This window comes from Lonchura striata, chromosome W, assembly GCF_050655825.1.
Source record: "Lonchura striata isolate lonStrDom1 chromosome W, ASM5065582v1, whole genome shotgun sequence".
Lineage (NCBI taxonomy): Eukaryota > Metazoa > Chordata > Aves > Passeriformes > Estrildidae > Lonchura > Lonchura striata.
In genome coordinates this window covers 1,760,466-1,781,738 of record NC_140743.1, presented here as the reverse complement: position 1 = coordinate 1,781,738, position 21,273 = coordinate 1,760,466, and the positions used below count along the sequence as shown (strand labels likewise).

The 21,273-nt window shown below is 42.9% G+C and overlaps 1 protein-coding gene across 5 annotated transcripts in view; it reads right to left on the bottom strand.

The window, feature by feature from the left end:
• Positions 1-21,273, bottom strand: part of LOC146762977 (AN1-type zinc finger protein 5-like) — an 87,203-nt gene that overhangs the window by 18,598 nt on the left and 47,332 nt on the right. The window contains exons 2-5 of one of the 5 annotated variants that reach the window (XM_085571087.1): positions 8,203-8,307; positions 7,958-8,115; positions 7,461-7,572; positions 6,570-6,667 (exon numbers count right to left, since the gene is read on the bottom strand). In XM_085571087.1, coding sequence (XP_085427213.1) covers positions 6,570-6,667; positions 7,461-7,572; positions 7,958-8,108 — 361 coding nt within the window. In that variant the 5' untranslated portion in view covers positions 8,109-8,115; positions 8,203-8,307. Of the gene's footprint in view, positions 1-6,569; positions 6,668-7,460; positions 7,573-7,951; positions 8,154-8,202; positions 8,308-21,273 lie in introns of those variants that run through there. The other 4 variants (XM_085571085.1, XM_085571088.1, XM_085571086.1 and 1 more) reach the window with 4 other exon arrangements.

The following is a 21,273-nucleotide window of genomic DNA, read 5'->3' as shown; positions in this document are numbered from 1 at the left end:
GGATATGATATATCCACTCAATCCCATGTTCTCTGGCCCAGGTGTTGATGAGGCCATTCTTGAAATGTGTTCCATTGTCTGACTGAATACTCTCAGGCGTGCCGTGTCTCCACAAGACTTGTTTTTCTAGGCCTAAGATGGTGTTCCGGGCAGTGGCATGAGGCACAGGGTAGGTTTCCAACCATCCTGTGGTTGCTTCCACCATGGACAGTACATAGTGCTTGCCTTGTCGGGTTTGGGGAAGCCTGATATAGTCAATTTGCCAGGCTTCCCCATACTTGTATTTCGACCATCACCCACCGTACCACAGAGGCTTCATCTGTTAGGCCTGTTTGATTGCAGCGCAGGTCTCGCAGTCGTGAATGACCTGCGAGATGTTGTCTATAGTAAGGTCCACCCCTCGGTCTTGTGCCCATCGGTATGTTGCGTCTCTCCCCTGATGACCAGAAGCGTCATGGGCCCAACGAGCTCGGAATAGTTCTCCCTTATGCTGCCAATCTAGGTCTACGTGTGATATTTTCACTTTGGCAGCTCGGTCTACCTGTTCGTTGTTGTGATGCCCTTCAGTAGTCTGACTCTTGGGTATGTGTGCATCCACGTGTCGAATCTTCACGGTCAGCTTCTCTACTCGGGAGGCAATGTCCTGCCAGATCTCGGCAGCCCAGATGGGTTTCGCTCTGCATGACAAGTTAGCCTTTTTCCAGCGACTTAGCCATCCTCACAGAGCATTAGCTACCATCCATGAGTCGGTGTAGAGATACAGCCTCAGCCACTTCTCTCGCTCAGCAATATCCAAAGCCAGCTGGACGGCTTTAAGCTCTGCAAGCTGACTTGATCCATCTTGTCCCTCAGTAGCTTGTGCCACTTGTCGTGTGGGGCTCCACACTGCAGCTTTCCATTTCCGGCTAGTTCCTATGATTCGGCAGGAACCATCCGTAAAAAGGGCATATTGTCTTTCAGTTTCTGGTAGCTCATTATATGGTGGGGCCTCCTCAGCACGTGCCACTTGCTCCTCTTCTTCAGAAGACAATCCAAAAGTCTCCCCCTCAGGCCAGTTTGTTATAATTTCCAGAATCCCAGGGCGATTCGGATTTCCAATACGGGCGCGCTGAGTGATGAGGGCAATCCATTTACTCCATGTGGCATCAGTGGCATGATGTGTAGAAGGAACCTTTCCTTTAAACATCCACCCCAGCATCGGTAGTCGGGGTGCCAGAAGCAGCTGTGTTTCAGTGCCAATTACTTCTGAGGCAGCTTGAACTCCTTCATAGGCAGCCAAGATTTCCTTCTCTGTGGGGGTGTAGTTTGCTTCAGAGCCTTTGTAGCTCCGGCTCCAGAATCCCAGTGGTCTACCCCGAGTCTCCCCAGGCACCTTCTGCCAAAGGCTTCAGGACAAACCATGGTTCCCGGCTGCAGAGTAGAGCACGTTCTTGACCTCTGGTCCTGTCCTAACTGGGCCAAGGGCTACAGCATGAGCGATCTCCTGCTTGATCTGAGTGAAGGCTTGTTGCTGCTCAGGGCCCCAGTGGAAATCATTCTTTTTTCGGGTGACCAGGTAGAGAGGGCTCACAATCTGGCTGTACTCGGGAATGTGCATCCTCCAAAAGCCTATGGCACCTAGGAAAGCTTGTGTCTCCTTCTTGTTGGTAGGTGGAGACATAGCGGTGATCTTGTCGATTATTTCTGTCGGGATCTGATGACGTCCATCTTGCCACTTGACTCCTAGAAACTGAATTTCTTGAGCTGGTCCCTTAACCTTGCTTTGTTTAATGACAAAACCAGCTCTCAGTAAAATCTGGATAATTTTTTCTCCTTTTTCGAAGACTTCCCCTGCTGGGCTCCCCCACACAATGATGTCATCAATATGCTGTAGATGTTCAGGAGCCTCGTTCTTTTCCAGTGCAGCCTGGATCAGTCCATTGGAGATGGTGGGACTGTGTTTCCACCCCTGGGGCAGTCGGTTCCAGGTGTACTGCACTCCCTTCCAGGTGAAGGCAAACTGAGGCCTGCATTCTGCTGTCAAAGGAATGGAGAAGAAGGCATTTGCAATATTGATGGTCGCATACCACTTTTCTGCCTTGGACTCCAGCTCGTACTGAAGCTCCAACATGTCTGGCACAGCAGCGCTCAGTGGTGGTGTAAACTCATTCAGGCCGCAGTAGTCCACCATCAGTCTCCATTCCCCACTGGACTTGCGCACTGGCCATATAGGGCTGTTGAAAGGTGAATGGGCCTTGCTGACCACCCCTTGGCTCTCCAATTTACGAATCATCTCATGGATGGGGATCACAGAGTCTCTGCTGGTACGATATTGCCGACGGTGCCCTGTTGTCATGGCAATTGGTACCTGCTGTTCTTCAACTCTCAGCAGTCCCACAGCAGAAGGGTCATCTGAGAGACCAGGCAAGGTATTCAGTTTCCGGATGTCTTCTGTCTCTACAGCAGCTATCCCAAAAGCCCAGCGATGTCCTTTTGGGTCTTTGAAATATCCATTTCTGAGATAGTCTATGCCAAGGATGCATGGGGCCTCTGGGCCAGTCACGATGGGGTGTTTCTGACACCTGTTCCCAGTTAAACTCACTTCAGCCTCTAATACAGTAAGCTGCTGGGATCCTCCTGTTACCCCAGAAATAGAAATGGATTCTTCTACATATCTTGATGGCATCAGGGTACATTGGGCACCGGTGTCAACCAAAGCTGTATATTTTTGTGGTTCAGATGTGCCAGGCCATCAAATCCACACGGTCCAATAGATCCGATTGTCCCTGTCCTCTACCTGGCTAGAGGCAGGGCCCCTCTATTCCTGGTCATGGTACACGTTGCTCTCTTCTGGTAAATAGGTTCTTGAGGTTCCTTCAAGAGGATCAGTTATATCATTATTCTTAAATTGTCTGGAACTCTGTGTTTGAGAGACTGGAGCAGCATTGACTCTTTTTGTGTTAGGTGTTCTTTTTAGTTCACGTACTCGGGATGCTAAGGAAGAGGTGGGTTTTCCATCCCACTTCCTCATGTCTTCTCCATGCTCCTGAAGAAAAAACCAGAGGTTTCCTCGTGGAGTGTATCATCTCTCCTTGGCTTGGGAGCGCTGGCTCCTAATGGCAGAGATTCTTGTTGGTTCTGGTGAAATATGGTAGCCTTCTTCCTTAAGTTCCTTTTTTAGTTTCTCATGACTCTCTTCAATCAAGTCCTGGACTTGCTCAGCCAACCTTGTTTCCACGGACGAGACATGGGTACGAAATGGGGCGGTGACCATATCCTCATAAATTCTTAATTTATTGGCTAAGACGCCCACCCTGTCCTCGCCTTCTCTCCACTGCAGTGTTGCCAGGTAACGAGAGTACATCTCTGGTCCAAGCCGTGCAAATCTCAACCACATTTGTGATGTGCACTGGACACAGTCTGGACACTTAGGAAATCTGTCGTCTTCTGAGAAAATTATCTCCAACACAGCCAATTCCCTCAGGCATCGGATACCCGGTTCCATGGTGTTCCATTTTCCTTGGAGCACCTGGAGGTCTTCTTTACAAAGGTATCTGTCCCTCACACTTGTGAGCAGTCGCTGCCAGAGGCTGAGAGTTTCTTGGGTTCTCCCAATCCCCTGGTCAATGACCACATCCCGGGATAGTGATCCCATTTGCCTGGCCTCACTTCCATCCAGAATGGTGTCATTGGCTGCAGTGTCCCAGATGCGGAGAAGCCAGGTCAGGATGGACTCATTTGTCTGGCAGGTGAATTCTCTTTGCAGGTCACGTAGCTCACCCAGGGATAGAGAGCGAGTGATGATCTCTGGTTCTGTCTCTTCCGCTGGGTGCGAGGGTCCTGCAGTGCCCTCATCAGTCACTATGCGGACTGATTTGCTCCTCGATTTCTTCTTCTGAACGGGGGCAACTACTATGGGTTCAGGCTGCGCTGGTTTGGTGATGGTTTGTGTGGAGATGCTGATGGCGCTTTCAGTTCCTTCCTCCTCTGTGCCGGTCTGTGTAGACATAGACACTTTTGCTTTGCTTTTGGTTTCTTCCTCCGTGACAGTCTGCGTAGACACAGGCACTGTTGTTTTCCTTTTGGTTCCTTCTTTCTCTATGGCAGCCTGTGTTGACATGGATGCTGTTGTGGTATTCTGTACAGGCACGGACACTGCTGCTTTGCTTCTTGTTTCCTCTTCCTCAAGAAGACGCTGCATCACACTATGTAGTGTTTTGTTTCTAAGCATGTTGCAGATTGTGCAGAGAAGACAAAGAAGAACTAACAACAACATTATGCTGTCCTTGGCATCCAGAGGGAACTTAACATTTTCCAAAACTGCTGTGTCAAGCCTGAAAGGTTTGAAAGAATCAATCTTTACCCCTCCCCCCAGGGGCTGGGTGAGGTTGCCGAGGCCCCAGACGTAGCAGCCTAGATTAGGACAAGCAAACAGAATGGAGTACATATTCCAAATCATGTTCATTGCCTCAGAGGTCATAATGCAATAGACATAGTAGACCAATAAAGCAATACTTATACTATAACCTGGTCTACACATGAGCATTACAATTGCCAGGTAATTCCCCGCATTCGGGAAAATATAGAGAGCTAGGTATATGACCAAAAAAAGCATGTTAAGCATCATAGTGAATAGGTACCCTCTACAATACAAGATTGTAATTCTGACTTCTCTCAGTATTTTCTTGCCCCACGTTTTTTCTTGCCCCATGTTGGGCGCCAAAAATATGTTCTGGTTTGAAAGCAGAACCAGTGAGAGGCTCCAAGTCAGAGATACAATTTATTGGGAAAAGGGGAAAAGGACAAAAATACATGCAATAATACAAAGGGAAAGGCTACTGACAAAGTCAGAATACAACCTGGCCAGCGTGCTGGTAGCAGTCCGAATTGGAGTAGCTGCAGTCCTCTTGGGATGGCAGATGTAGTTGCTGTGTCTTCTCAGAGAACCTGTGGAAAGGCTCCCCTCTGTGTAGAAATCTCCAGTTTTATCCAGGTGGGAATGCCTAGCTCCTCCCCTTGGGCAGAGCATCTCACAATGGGTTATTAGGAGTCACAAGGCGTGTCCTTAATCACCTCCTCCTCCTGGACAGTGTTATCTCTGAGTCATGTGGCCAAGCATTGATGGGCCCATTAACAGCAGATAAGGAAAACTGCCCCAAGGCAACTCCTACTCAGATGGTAATTGGAAAACGTTTGTTTTGTTTTTTTTTTTAAATCTTGGACACAACTCCAAGTTTCAAGCTGCAAGATTAATATCTTGAGTTGCTTTTAGGGATTTTTTCTTCCTCATATTCTAGTCAATAGAGTACTGTGTGTGACACTACCATTTAGTTGCCTTGTTATAAAAAAAAGAATATTGTGTCAACACAAATAGAAGACTAGCCTTTATAGTTAGCAAAATGATAAATCCCTATTGGTAGTTTTAATAAGACAAAATTAAGATATTTCTTGACCACTGCTACCAATTTATGTTTTTTTTTTACTGCCTATCACATTTTCAGGTACCAATACATAACAAGACAATATGGATTTATAAATATTGTAACAAAGTATAAATTTCTAAGTTACATACAATAAGTCTCTTCAGATAATACAAGTTACAGGAAGCTGAAACATGTAGAAAATTTCTCAGTCTGTACATAACCAAAAAATAATATAGTAAAAGCAACTGTAATTTATTTAATGTCACAATTTTAACTTAACATGACAACTAAAATAGTAAAAACATGTGTATAAAACCCGAGCAATTAACTAGTAGCTGTAACAGTAGTCCTAAACAAAGACAAAGATGCATGTATACAGTACTGAGTGGTACATTCTGGAATTTTCAACACAAAAGAAGCAATTTTATCCTCAGTTGTAGCAAATACATTTTCCTATTAAAAATCAGCTTTCAATGTTTTAAGACTTTCAGAACTATTAAAAATAACAAGTATCAATATCTATAGATATCAAACAGGTACATTAATATATCCATTTGAATAAACTGTCATATAATAAACATGAATTCACTTGCTTTTTGAGTTGAATATTCTTAATAAGCAATTAATGCTGTAAGTACTCTATATCCACACAACAGCATTTCAGTTATATCTACTGATTACTCACTTAGTCCAAGACCCTTTAGCAGTCTTTGCTATTATTTTAAATCAAGTATTCCCTTCTGCCCCATTCTCCTCCTTCTGTAGAATAGAATTAAGAACCCTGTTCTTCAAATGCAACAAACCATTTTGATTGCCACAAGTCAGCAGAAACTGTACTGCTAGGCTTTATAAAGAAATCAACACTGACTTCAAAACTGAACATCTTGCACCCAGATACAATTTAAGTGTCTTATTTTTAAAAATGAAGGTTTGATAGCCAAAATGCTCCTCAAGTGTCAAAAGTTATGCACTAAAATTGAACACGTCGGAAAACTATGTTCTGGCACTAGTAAGTCTTCTTGATTCTGAGAGTATTAATACTCAAGAAGCATTCATAATTAACAGTTCCTCAAGACAATCACCACAGAGATGCCTACTTAAGAGAAAATAAATAAATTGTCAGCTTCTGTTAAGCCAGTTGTATCCAGTGTTACTCTGCAAACATACCTGGCGCGATGTCTGTTTTTGGTGATAATTTCTTCTCTCTTGAAATGCTCATTTCTGTCATTTGCTGCATTACAGGTAAAGCGGCAACAGACACATTTCTGTTTACATACAGTGAAATGGGTGATTACATTAGTTTAGAGTACATAAGAGCTTAAGCTATCAAAATCCATCAGACTACCCGATCAGTTATTATTGATACACATTCTTGACCTGTACTTCTATCTTTCTTATCTAGAAGAAACTAGGCAAAATGTAGCAAATATTTCCCCAGATAAACCAGAAATGTCCTTGTAAATGTAGTAGTCCAATACCAAACACTAATTAGTCCTAATTTATAAAGATTCATAAAGCACTGTAAAGTGCACTGTCACTTTTTCCTATGCAGAAACTCTCTGTAATAGGGCAATGTTACTTGCTATATACTCACAGTTCATTCAAACCTCAAAATAATACCTTCATCTGGTAAAGGGTCTAGAAAGCAGGTCTGATGAGGAGTGGCTGAGGGGGCTGGGGATGTTTGGCCTGGAGAAAAGGAGGCTCAGGGGAGACCTTATATTGCTCTCTACAACTACCTGAAAGGAGGCTGTAGCAAGGTGAGAGTTGATCTCCTCTCAAGTAACAAGGGATAGAACAAGAGGAAATGGCCTCAAGTTGTGCCAGGGGAGGTTTAGATTGGATATTAGAAAAAAATTCTTCACTGAAAGGGTAGTCAAGCATTGGAAGAGGCTGCCCAGGGAAGTGGTTGAGTCCCCATCCCTGGAGGTATTTAAAAGCCATGTGGATGTGGCACTTAAGGACATGATTTAGTGGTAGACTGGGCAGTGTTAGGTTAATGGTTGGACTTTATGATCTTAAGAGTCTTTTCCAACCTAAATAATTCTATAATCTTACCTTGATTTTCCAGATGTGCTACTAGCAGTACCTTCACAGTTGCTTAAGCTAGCATCTGCTCTCTGTACAGATGGAGAGTCTGAGGTAGCACTGTTTGAACCACTAGATGTCCCTATATAACAGAAAATTGAGAAGTTAATTATAAGCAAAGCATAGAATACAAGTTAGTCAAGCAGATTTTAATACAGTTATGAACCATTTCAAATCCTTATTCTGCTGCATCTTCTTAATATAGACTATATTTTTAATGACCAAAACACAAGGATTGTATAAGAACACAACTGTAGCAGAGAGTAAGTAAAATCCAACTTAGGGTTCAACACCAGGTGGGCCAGAATACATTACATAAAAAAGCATTTTTATTGTGATTTAAAGTATTATCCCCCTTGATATTCATAGTTTTAATATGCAGCTATCAGAAGATCCCCTGAATACATCTTATCACCTATACATTATGTTTTCAAGACACACACAAAAAAACCATCTCAAACCTTTACCCATTGGGCTGATTCTACCACTATTCTGCTGTCGCTGAAGATGTTCTTTGTAGCAAACAGAACACATGCCATTTGTTCTAGGATTTCCATAAAATCCACATCCTGTACTACACAACATGGGCCCTGGGGTCTGGTTTGTCTCCTGAGCCATTTCAATTCTGTAAATAAAACCAAGAACTGCATTAAGAACTAGCATTTCACCAAAATAGATTACAGGGTTATAGAATTAAAGTAGGTCTGCTTACCTTGCCCACAAAAAGTGTTATCAGCATTTTTAAAGATGGCTATATGGATGTTAATATATAATTCAATACTTCAATTGTATTGATAAGTAACATTGTCAGGAACATCTAAGAGAGGTAAAAAACATTATCATAGTTTAGTGGGTTGACCTTGGCTGGATGTCAGGTGTGCACAGAGCTGCCCTATCACTCCCCCTCCATAACTGAACAGGTGGAGAAAAAGACAATGAAAGGTTCATGAGTTGATATAAGGAGAGGGGAGATCATTCACTAATTGCCATCACAAACAAAACAGATTCAACTTGGGAAAAATTAATTTATTACCAATTAAATCTGAGTGGGATAATGAGAAAACAAAATCAAATCTTAAAACACCTTCCCTCCATCCCTCCCTTCTTCCTAGGCTAAACTTTACTCACAATTTTTCTATTCCCCCACCCCTCCATCCCCCAGCATCACAAAGAATGGGGGTAGCAGTCAGTTCATTGCATGTCTCTCCTGTTCCTTCCTCCTCACATTCTTCCCCTGCTCCAATGTGAGATCCCACCCACAGGGAACAGTCTTCCATGAATGTCTCTGATGCGGGTCCTTCCCACATGCTGCAGTTCTTCACAAACTGCTTCAGTGTGGGTCCCTTCCACTTTTTCTTTCCATGAGGTGCAGTCCTTCAGGAACAGACTGCTCCAGCGTGGGTCCTTCATGGGGTCACAAGTCCTACCAGCAAACCTGCTCCATCATGGGCTTCCCTCAGGGTCACAGCCCCCTCTCCATCACCTGGAGCACGTCCTCCACTGATCTTGGAGACTGCAGAGTTGTTTCTCTCACACATTCTCACTCCTCTCTTCCAGCTGCTGTTGTGCAGCAGTTTTCCCCCCGTTCTTAAATATGTTATCACAGACGTACTATTACCATTGCTGATTGGCCAGCAGCAGGTCCATCTTAAAGCCATCTGGCATTGACTCTATCTGACATAGCAGAAGCTTCTGGCAGCTTCTCACAGAAGCCACTCCACGGCCTCCAGCTACCAAAACCCTACCACACAAACCCAATACACACAGTAATACTGAGAAGCAATATAGTTATCAGAAACCAAACTTAATTAACTGGCCAACAAAATTGTATTAACCTCTGAGCACTTACAGGGTAGAAAAAAACCCAAACAAACCACAGCTAGATGGGTAAAAAAAGTGAGACCAAGTTTCGGTCTACTAAATAGTTTTGGTAATTAGCACAGTTTATCTTTGCAGACTCCAGAACTGCTCCACTTTTTCAGTAATGGTGATCTTGTATAATTCTGATGCTAATAACATTGTTAGCAGTTTGTACTTTCACAATACATTTGTCAAACAGAACAAAAATCACTGAAGGATCAGCAACAGTCATTTTAAAACAGTATTTTATATCTTTAGGAGACATTTCTATAGCAAGACCTTTACCTTTGCTTAAATTGCATACAAAGCCCAGTACTGAATATTAACTAGCAACAACATACATAGAGTAGGCCCTGGAAACAGATGATCCAAAAGCGTTACTGAAATATGCTTAAACCAAATTTTGCTCTTCCAAGAAAAATTAAACTATTTTAGACTGTTGAATACATTCATTTGCACACTACATGCATTTCCAAAGAGCCAGTTAAATCTTTTGTCTTTAAAATATAGACAGACTTCTGCATCTTTCAAAGGTAGATAATTCTAACCCTCATCTCTGCCATCAACTGCAAAAGTTAGAAATAAAAATACTTCAGCTTCACTGGCAGTTGACCTCTGCAAAACAAGGCTAGTAGAAAAAGTGATATAGCAACCAAATCCTAGTTTTATTGCCACTGGGAACTAAGACTATAATAATCAAGTAATCTACTACAAAGTGAGGACACACTTGTCCTCCAAAAATTTAGATTTAGTGAAAGTACTGCCCATTGCACTTAGACATTGTACATATTCTCAGTTCAGTCAGAGAGAAAACAGAAAGTTTCTAACCAGGCAGAAGCCTGGGAAACAGTTGGGAAAGAATGTAAATAATTCTTTATCTCTCTTGTTGTTCACATGGTTTATAGATAAGTTCTGCCACTGAGCATCATTCACTCCATACCAATGGTTTGAGATGTTTTTACTCTGGGACCAATGGAATTGGTCTGGACGATGCTCTCTATAAAAGAGTGATGTATTTGAAATAAATCGGAGTTTTACTCTCTAGCCTTCTGAACTGGAGTTCTTTCGTACCATCCTGCCTCAACAGCATCAAGACATTTTAGAGAAAACTCCAGATTATGGCCTTCCTCTTTAAGGGCAGCCACAAAACAGGATATTTGTCTGCTGATGCTAATGAAAACTCAAGCATACTGTAATATATGATTTAGAATAAATTTGTACTCAAGACTAAAAAATACAGTATCCTTTTAAATGGAACCAAGTGATGGGAAAGAGCAATATGCACAGGATAAATTCTTATCTCAAAATATGGTTATTCTGAAGGATTATTCTGTCTAGAAGATATGCCTTGAATGAAAAGATGAATATTTGTCGCCAGAACAAGATATTCGAGGGGATTACCATCTAACAAGATTTCAGCAGAGTATTTCGGGAGAAACCTCCATTTAGAAGCACCACAAGAAAAGAACATGCATGAATATGTGAAAAAGGACAAAAGGAAACAGGAAAGACCCCCTGTCCTGGCTTGTAAAATAAGCATGTATTCTATTTGCCATCTGTTGGAGGTTGGGCAGTTTTCTTATCTCTTCCAAGAACAGTGTCTCCCTCCAGGGAGATATCTTTTGTTAATGGACCATCGAATGACTCACTGCATGGCTGGTAAAGTTACATCATCCCATTGTGAGATGCTCCACCCAGAGGGAGGAGCCAAGCATCCCTACCTGCATAAAATCAGCAGTTTTGGGACATCAGGGCAGCCTCTTCACTGGATTCCCAGAGGAGCATCTTCTTCCCTGCTGGATTCTCAGAGGATCAGCTTCTTCTCCACTGGATCCCCAGAGGAAGACCAGGCCCATCTACTCTATCACCAGAACTTCAGAGAAAACGACACCCTTCTACAGATCACCGCTTCAGCAGCATTTCATCTGCCACTCCAGGAGGAAAAGCCACCATTTAACTGGACTATTACCAACACCCTGACTCCTCAGGGTGTCAGGTTTCTGACTATCAGTAGTTTTGTTTGTACTAATTACATTTTTTATTATTTTTATTTAGTTTTTTTCCTAGTAAAGAACTGTTATTCCCATTCCCATATCTTTGCCTGAGCGCCTTTTAATTCTGAAATTGTGGTAATTTGGAGGGAGGGGATTTACCTTTTTCATTTCACAGGAGACTCTTGCCTTCCTTCACAGACTCCTGTCTTTTCAAACTAAGACACCCCCCCAGAATCCCACTAAGTCTGGAAACAGTAGAAAAAAGACCCTGTAAAATCAGTACCCTGTGAACTGCCAGGGTACGGTGCTGCAGTAGTCCGGACCCAGTTCAACCAACACCGATCGCCTGGCTCGGCATTGATTTGCTTCTGACTTTTCCAATTTTACTTTGATTTGATTTCATAAATTCCTTTATTTATTAAATTGACTAATTCATTTATAAAAATACCAAACATTAATTAACTGTAGTGTATAAAGGAATATTTTTCATAACTTAAAAAAGCCATACTACAAGCTATAACCATATATCTCAACAGTATGACAACTGCAATTGGCAGCAGTATTTGTCTAATTAATCTAAACTTCTGGGATCAAAGTAATTCAACAACAGGAGAAAAGAGTAAAATCAATCTGCTTGACTGCTGGTAGTCACAAGATTTCAACAATTTATACCTTTGTTTCAGTGCTACAAAGCAAACTTGTACTTATTCTGATATACCACTTAAGAATTTGCAGTTTTACAGCCATAGATCAAATCAGTGGACACAATAGAAAATCTAAGACCTTAAAAAGTATTTGCATCTTTATTGTCATGTCACCCTGATTCTTAAGACTTCTTAAAGCCTTCTGAGTTTATATTCTTTTAGAGAAGTTTCCTATATAAGTTCTGTAAGCAACATATTGTTTACATTCTTTTATGGGGGTGGATAACACTTGATGTACTGGTGGTTTGTCCAATGTCTTTGGAGAGGTGGCCCATTCACTCTCCAATCCAATGTCACCGTTGAAAAGGTATAAAAGACAGAGTCAGATAATAAATTTTCTTCTTTACCTTGCAAGTAGCAGGTGGCTCGCGTCGTGCTTTCACGTGTCCTACAGTGACATTGTCATTCTGTTATTATAACACAAATAAAGACTGTACTTCTGGCCTTATTACATGCAGGTTCACTCAAAGCACTATCAAAAATGCTAACACACACTATCATCATCAATCTCATTTGACTTGCTCCACTCTCAAATTAGAATCTTTCAGCACTTACTAATTTTAGCTTTAGGTATTAATGATGATATTAACATATCACAAATGAGTCTTTATAGCTCTTTTTCATCACAGTCCTTCAGTACCTGAAATACATGCTGCTTATTAAAAAAAAAAAGATCAAGTTGTTATCCAATGATTAAGAAATTTTGCTTTTTCACTCTTTAAGGTCTAGATATCACCTGACTAGGTTATAATACACTTTCCAGAGTTTAATCTAATAATCAGAACACTAAAATATGCCATTTAATATTTTGAACCAACAGCAAAAGTAAAGTTTTCTGAAAAGACAGATTACAAATTTCTGCAATTCTTCCTTACTAACTTTTATAAGATCACTAAGTACCTAAGGCTTTACAAATGCAGTTCTGTTACCCTGAAAAACAAGCAAATACCATTATGTATCTGCTTTTCTGAACTTTTCTCAGAAACTTGGTGTGAGAGACTGAAATGTTATAGTTAATAGCTTAAACATTGTTATGAAAGACTTTTTGCCCATTACGGCAAAACTGTATAAAGAAGCTGTGACCACCAAAGCCCACCCCTCCCTGAATATGCCTCCTGACTAGAACCTTGGACTGTGAGTTAAGCTGCTTAATGGAACCTGAGATAAGATAAAGGTGACACTACTGTCCAATTATCTCAGGTCTAGGGAGAAGTAAACAAGGCTGAGGGAGAAGAATGTATCCACAAGAAAGCCAAACCAAACAGCTGTCCTAAAAATCAGCTCTGGCTGGTTTTAGGGGGGAAGAAGGACATATCCCACAGGCTTATCTGCTGAGGCCAGGTTTGCACACACTCCCCCCAACCAAGGGGGAAGGAGGAGAGTTTTTGGGTGTGTGGCATAACCTCTGGTCAGAGGGAGTGAACATCCATCCTCTTTTACACTAACTGGCTCAGTTGTAAACCCCTCCCACCCTGGGAAGGCCACATACACACAGGGCATTCATGTGAGAAGCAGTGGAGAAGGTGTCATAAACCATCAAAGACCCCAGAAATGCCCCCTAGACTGGTTCCTGAGGCCTTACACCAGATGACTGCACCTGATGCAAAGTGATGCAACAGATCACAGAGTCTGTTGCAAGAGTCAGTGTCAAATTTGCCCTCCCCAGGGGAGGCACCTAGGCATTATCACCTGGCCAAAACATATATTAATCCATTGAACTCTATGTTTTGCTAGACCCTCACCACTGAGAAGACAAGAAGAAGATCAACAGGACACCGTCGGGATCCAGAGTGAAGTTTTCTACTTAATCTGTCACTCTCTCTCCCTCCCACCTTTCTATATTTCTTTCTATCTCTCTCTCTCACATTTACTATTAAATAAAATCCATAATATTGACTTCAGCCTATGTTCTTGTTTGCACCTTAATTAAGGCAGAGGCACCTCTCTAAAAATTTTTAGTAATTGAATCATAACACTTGGATCACATTGTTAAAAATAGGTTAGAAATGGTTGTAAAATAATTGATAACTGTTAAGCATGTACTGTTAGTTTGGTTATGGTAAAAGAGGTTAAAAGGGTAGTTATAAGAAATACGGTACTCTACGTACCATAATACACCTAAGTAAAGTGCACCACCCCCCCCGCCCCCCCCACCCCCCCCCCCAGTGAAACGAGCCACCCTGGACAGAACTGTAATGGGCAACTCAAGCACCTTAAACTTCTATGCAAATGAAGGATCCAAAAAGAAACTAATCCAAAGGGACAAAAAACAGGATAAAAAGGGGCATCTGACCCACTGAATTCATGCCGCTCCACCAGGAACATTGGGGACATCACTGCTCAGGAAGACCCAGCACCGGTGATGCAGCATCCTTGACAGGAACGCTTCTGCTCGGTTTGCAAGCCCCCTTGCTTTAGGCCTTCCTTTTTATTATAATTGTTATGGGTAATAAACATAATTTGCGCCATTCCTTGTATGGAATATATAATGTTATGAACAAAACAGCCTGGCTGGGACACTTGGCTCGAACTAAGTACTGACATTGAAATGTTAATTACCTAATTGCTCCTGGGAATCACCTACACCCCCACCCAAACTAGGACTGGGATGCAAAATAATCCAGTGGAATCATGGGAGGGGGTTTTGGGGATGAAAAACACCCCAAAATGAAAAAGAGGGGCACAGTGGAGGGGGCTGGATGGGTGTGCTGGTTGGGGAAAAGGGAACCCCATCCCTAGTCTGTGTTTGACCTGTCACCATAACCTGCAGAGGACCAGATTGGACTGGGCTGTGGGAAGCAGGCACAAGGAATCAGACACTCTACCTGGTGTTACCAGAAGAGAAGGAGAGGGATAGCTGCTGCCGGATCTTGGCAGCAGGCTCTGCACATCCCCCCACCCTTCGGCTACCAGTGTGCCAGGAGGAAAGGAGAGAGGACGGTCTGCTGATCGGGACTTCAGATACAGACTGGACACCTCTTCACCTCCGGCTACCAGTGTGCCACGGAGACTCCAGGGACAGACTCTGCACGCCTTCTCACCCTTCGGCTACCGGAAGAAACTACAACACCCCTCCCTGTCGAGCTGACTTTTTAATAAAGGCATAGACCCTGTTCATTTCATATAATGTTAAATACTTGTTAGATTATACTTGTTTGTACTAGCCTCTTCCCCCCCACTCCCCCCCGAGACCGGGTGTATATTAGAAACTGATTTACAAGTAAGAAGGTACGGCTCACCATGAGATGGGCCATGTCTGGAGAGATGTGGGGGGAGGGGGGGGGACCCCAGGTCCTGATCATCGCCTGAACGACCCGAGATGGATATCATGGAAATTCTCGGGCAGATACATGTGAATGCAGTGTTCCCGTAAATTTCATCACGTGATTCAACAACTCGGGACAATGAATTGTTCTCCCTCATCTCCAAAAGAGAAAATCTTATTAACATATGGACTCTAAAAAGAAGAAAAGACTGATTGCAGAAATCTTGGCCTCAGGCGGAATTTTCCCTATAAAAACCGCTTGTGCCAGGATGGAGGTGTGTGGGCATAGGGGAAAAACCTCTCCTGAGGCTGACTCCTTGTTGCACACCCAGGGTCGATCCCCGGGCTCAGCACTGTGGGTTTTTTTCGTGTCTGGCTAGATAGAATTTGACCGTTAATAAAGCTATTTTTATTTTTTAATTTGGCTGAATAAATTTTCATTTATAACAATAATAAATGCTGAAATCACACCAGGAGTGTGGTCCCATTTTTAACAGCTTGGGGGCTTCACCGGGATATGACCTCATTCGAGACTGGAGGACAGGACACCCACCTGTCCTCCACGGAGGGGCCTGTGCCAGAGAAAAAGGCCTGAGGCACACATGATACACAGCAGAGCTGGTAAGTATCACCCATCCACGGGTGGGGGGAGGGCCCAAGGAAACGGGAGGGGCGAGTATATGTGTATATAGAGCATGTTTGAGATGGGGCCAGCAGCTCAAGTGGCTCAGAGCCCTGAAGTGAGTGAGTGAGAACCTCCTATTACCACGGTTCCAGCCTCTCCGCAAGGAGACCGGTTGGGAATGGAGGGAAGCGAAAGAAGGAAGACCAAGTGAGGCACCCCCCCCCCCCCCCCAACCCTCCTTGTTCCGGCACCCGGGCAGGCCCCTTTAAAGACTGATAAGTCACTGTTCCCCAGGAGGGTGGGGGCTGTGGCAGAAAGGTATAAGTGACCTGCTAACAAGCCATTGTCCCCCGGGTGGGTGGGGAGCCTTGGTGAAAGAGAGTGAGTCACCTGCAAATCAGCTTCAGCTTCCTGGGCCTGTGGGGAGCTGAGCAAAGGGTTTTGAGTGACACAAAGACAGCCTCACAGGTGAACTGACACCAGAGGCGACCAGATTCAGGGCCCTTCCCAGAAGCCCGGTGGTACTGAAGCCCAGAGAGGCTGACCCCAACGCAAGGGAGGCTACAGTATCCTAGGACCTTTTAGCACCGTGGCTGCGAGGGGTAGTCGTGTATCCCATTCCTCTGGGTACGGGGGGGTGGGAAGTCCAGGTTGGGCAAGGTGTGGAAGTCTGAACCCCTGATTCTGAAGCTATCTCTAGGGAAAAGGGATAGCCAAACCTCGGGGGAGGCAGAAGGGGTCAGGGTAGGGGCCTACACAGACCAGTGATTCTCTGGCAACAGAGATCGGTTTTGTGTAAGTCTAAGAGGTTTTCTAATGTTTCCTTCCTCTGTTCAATAAAATAAAAGGCAAATTCCGGGTGCTGAACCTAAGTCAGTGGGGAAACTTAGGGATATCAGTACTTGAGGTTCTGGGGTGTTGAAAAAAGGTACCTTACATAGTCCGCGTGGGCGAGGCACAAGAACAAAGAAAAAAAAAAAACACAAAAATAATAAAAAAAAAACCAACAAAAAACCCAACTCAGCTAGAGTCCAGAAGTATGAATGAACAGGCCTGATGTGTGAATGAATGTGAGATAAGAGTCTCTCCTGCAGAGTCTGCATGAGTGACAAAGACTAAACGCTCCTTAGATAAGAACGTCAGATTAGAGTGAAAAGGGGCACCAAATTTGCAAGGAGACCTTTCTACATAAACAGAAAGAGATTAGGAGGACATCTTCTCTCTGTTAAGTTAAAAGAGGAGAACAGAACTTTTTAAAGTGGCCGGTGAGATAAGTAAAAGATAATTTGTTCACTGTAGTATGCTTGCTTACTTTAGTTTGCATAAGAATATACTGTGGTATGTTAACCTAATTTGTTTTGCATAAGATAGTGGCTAAGAATGTACTGGTGTGTCTTTGAAATGCTTATTTGCTTACAAGGTGATAAGGAGGTTGAGATTACAGTCCTGGGTGTGTGTGTATCTAGTCTGCTTGCTGTATCTCAAAAGAAGAGACTTAGAAGCTATCACAACGACCAGACTCAGACTACATTTGGAGAGTCACGCCTGCAAGGAGAAGGGGGGGGATAAAAGGAAGGTTGGGACAGAACATTTTTGCGCGCCATTGGTGGAGCAGGAGACTCCCCGGCCGCCCAGCGCTGAATTTTGCCTGCCTTACTCGCTTGCTAATTTTAAATAAAATTGCTTTATTGAATTAAGACACTTCAAATTGCCGTGTCACAATTTATAACAATTTGGTGCCGTGACTCGGATGGAGAAGTAGATCAGTCGCTACGGGACGATCAGGAGGCGCCCCGCCCTTATGGCGGCCCGGCTGCCCCAGGCTTTCTGATCACTCTCCACCGACGAACCTAAATTGAGTAACGGGCAAAAGAGAACCGGTTACCCCTGTAATCTTTGTGCACGAAGAACCAGCAAAGGCGTAGGACGCGTGAGTATAGGCCGGTTTTCTGCTCGGTTTGGGGTGGTTTTCCCGGAGTGCTGTGTGTGAGAGGTCTCGTGGAGACCAAGTGAGTGCGGACTCTGTATTAGTGCGTTTTCCATTCCCCGCGAGGGGCTGGGCCACGAACCAGGGGAGCACGTGTGTGAGAAACTGAGTGCACTCCGGAAGATGGGACAGAGGAAAAGCAAGCCCTCTGGTCCCATGGGAGAGGGGACCCATGCTAAACTTCCCCAGATTCCCAAGCCCCTTGGGTTTGATGATAATTAATTGGGATGCTTTCCCATCTAGAAAAGGGAAAGACAAAGTTAAAATGATACATTATTGTATGGAAGTGTGCGAGAAGGGCCTAACCCTAATTCCCATACAAAGAATGTAGAACAAAGGGAGAATCGGGAGCAGTTATATTTCTAGGGAAAGAAAAGAAAGAGGTCGTGAAATTGTCTGCTTCTACTGTGGAAAGAAGGGACATATGAAGAGGGGATGCAAACAACAGATAGTGGATGAGAATGCCTTTAAGGAAGATTAGGGGTGTGAGGCCCCAGGCCAGCAGAGAAGCAGCAAGGTCCCTTCACTGCCAGCCCCAGAGGTGGCAGTGGGGTTGGAAATGTCAACCTGATAGAGCTTATGGTGTAAACCACCCTTGTTTAGACAGCTGCACTCTTGCATTATTCTCCAGTGCCAAAATTTCTGCTTCCACCCACACTGCAGTGTAGCTGCTCAGCCTTTTCAAGATTTTTGGGACATGCTGTGGAGCCTGTATGGGGTGAGATGCTGGCAGTGCTTTTACTTGCTTTTTATAATGGACCACATTATCTTGCCCTCCTTAAGAAGCCTTTTGCTTCTGCAGCTTCAATTCTTAAATGCAAAAGTATTAATGTATTGTTATTGTCATTTAATTGTACAGTTGTCACATAACTTACTGTTCAAACATGGTCCTACCTCCACCCTTTCAGGACACTTCCCACACTGCTGCTGCTACTGTCTGGGGGAACAGAAATTGAGGTTGGGAAGCCGCTTTTTGAAGTTTTTAGATTAGTCAATTCATTCTGAGCTCTGCTTAACTTGTTTTCTTAGGTACACAGTGAAGTAAGTATTAAGGTAAGTCTCCCTAGCAGGGAGCATGGTCCAGGGAAGTGTACTATAGAAAGAGCTCCCTTTCAATAACCAGTACTTTGATATCATCACTGGAAATCACTGTCTGCTAATGACAGATGATGGGGTTTTGTGCCTAGAGACATTGTAAACAACTGTTAGTTACAGCACAAATAACTTCTTCTAAGCAGTTCTTCCTTATTACTTTCAAAATACTGAAATTGCTATCAGCCAGAACATTATGTCTATTTTAAGTAGGTCTAAGATTCAGGGAAACAATGTGTGCAAGAATAGTTTTCACAAGTAATTGCAGACATTGTCAGAACTGCATGTGTTGAAGCCTTAGTGCCTGCACTGATAAAATCAGCCGGAGTGCAAAACATGACCTGAGTAATTCAGCTCATTTGCTTCTGAAAGGCAAAAAGCCCTTTACTTTCAATGCATTTTGGATGTAAACACAGTTAATGAGCTTGTAACAATTTCTTAGTGAGGCTGTTCATTCGTTTGATACTTATTTTCTGCATTTAAGGGAAGACACTAAAAAAAAAAAAAAAAAAAAAAAAAAGAGTGTTCTTAATCAGAAACTAGTTGATCCTTTGTATGATCTTCAAATGCAGTCTCTGCTTTCCTGCTGTATGCTGTGAAACCTCGTGCATTTAAAAATGACAGCAGCCACATCAATGATGTTGTGGACTCCATCCTCTCCCCCTAAGCTGGAATAATGAATGCCAGGACAATCTAAACTCAGAAGAGTGAATTCCTGCCTCAGCTTATACAAATTCAGCTTAGTGTGCAGTCATTTTATGAAATGTCTACTACAAAAACTATTCTTCCCCCTTGCATTTCTGTGGAAGTAATTTGAAATCATTGTGTACACACTATTATTTAAGCTATGATATTTTAAAATAAGTAAGTTATTTACGTATGTAAAGAAACATCATAAGGAGCCCTTGGTAAAGCTTAAAAGTGGGACCCCAACAAGAAGAAATGAAATTTTTAGTGGATACCAGGGCTGAAAGATCCACGGTGCAAGCCTTGCCGCTTGGATGTAAAAAGTCATCTGACACTGTACATATAATTGGGGCAAAAGGAGAGCCCTTTGAGGTATCTGTTATCAAAGATGTGATAGTAGAAACTGATTCCAAATTTAGTATAGGTTCTTTACTACTGGTACCTGAAGCAGATTACAATTTATTAGGGAGAGATCTGATAATAAAATTGGGTATTAATTTAGAAGTTGTAAATAAAGAATTACAGATAAAGCTCTGCCCTTTAAGGGTGGTGGATGAAAAGAAAATTAATCCTGAGGTGTAGTATACCCCAGAAACGGTGGGGAAATTGCAGATTAAGCCTTTCTCAGTGGAAATAAGTGATTCTAGCAAACCCGTAAGAATAAAACAATACCCTATCCCTAGGGAGGGAAAATTAAGACTAAAACCTGAAATAGATAGGTTATTGGAAAAAGGGCTTTTAGAGCCCTGTATGTCTCCCTTCAATACTCCCATCCTGCCTGTAAAGAAGTCAGATGGGTCCTACAGATTAGTGCACGATTTAAGAGAAATAAATAAGAAGACTTTAGCCCGGTTTCCAGTAGTTGCAAATCCATAAAAAGATTTAAAAGTAATTGAATCCGGACCACTAAGTAACTCCTGGTCTGCACAAGCTTGTAAATTATATGCAGTACTCAGGGCTTTAAGGTTATTAAAAAGAAAAATTAGAACAATATACACAGACTCTAAATATGCATATGGGATAGTGCACACATTTAGAAAATTTAGGAAGAAAGGGGACTTATAAACTCACAGGGAAAAGATCTAATTTATCAAGAGCTAATTGTCCAAGTTTTAAATGCCTTAAGGGGCCCGGCTCAAATTGCTGTGGTCCACTTAAGGGGACACCAGAGAAGATTGGACTTTAGAAACAGAGGAAATAATTTAGCTGACCAAGAAGCCAAGAAAGCAGCCCTACGAACTCGGGGGGACATGGGGCAGAGCGACACTGTATCTGTGGACTCCCCCAAAGAAAAAGGGCAAATATATAGTTTTACCACTCAAGAAAAGGAAAAATTACAAAAGATGGGAATTGAGGAGGGGTCTGAAGAGCAATGGAAGCTCCCAGATGGGAGAACTGTTTTACCTAAAAGCAAGGCCTCAGAAATTTTGCAAAGATTGCATGACCAGACTCATTGAAGAACTCAGGCATTAGTAAATCAATTTGCCACTAAATATATGAGTATTGAAATCTATGATTTGGCTAAAAGAGTAGTGGGAGATTGTCTGATCTGTCAAAAAGTAAACAGAA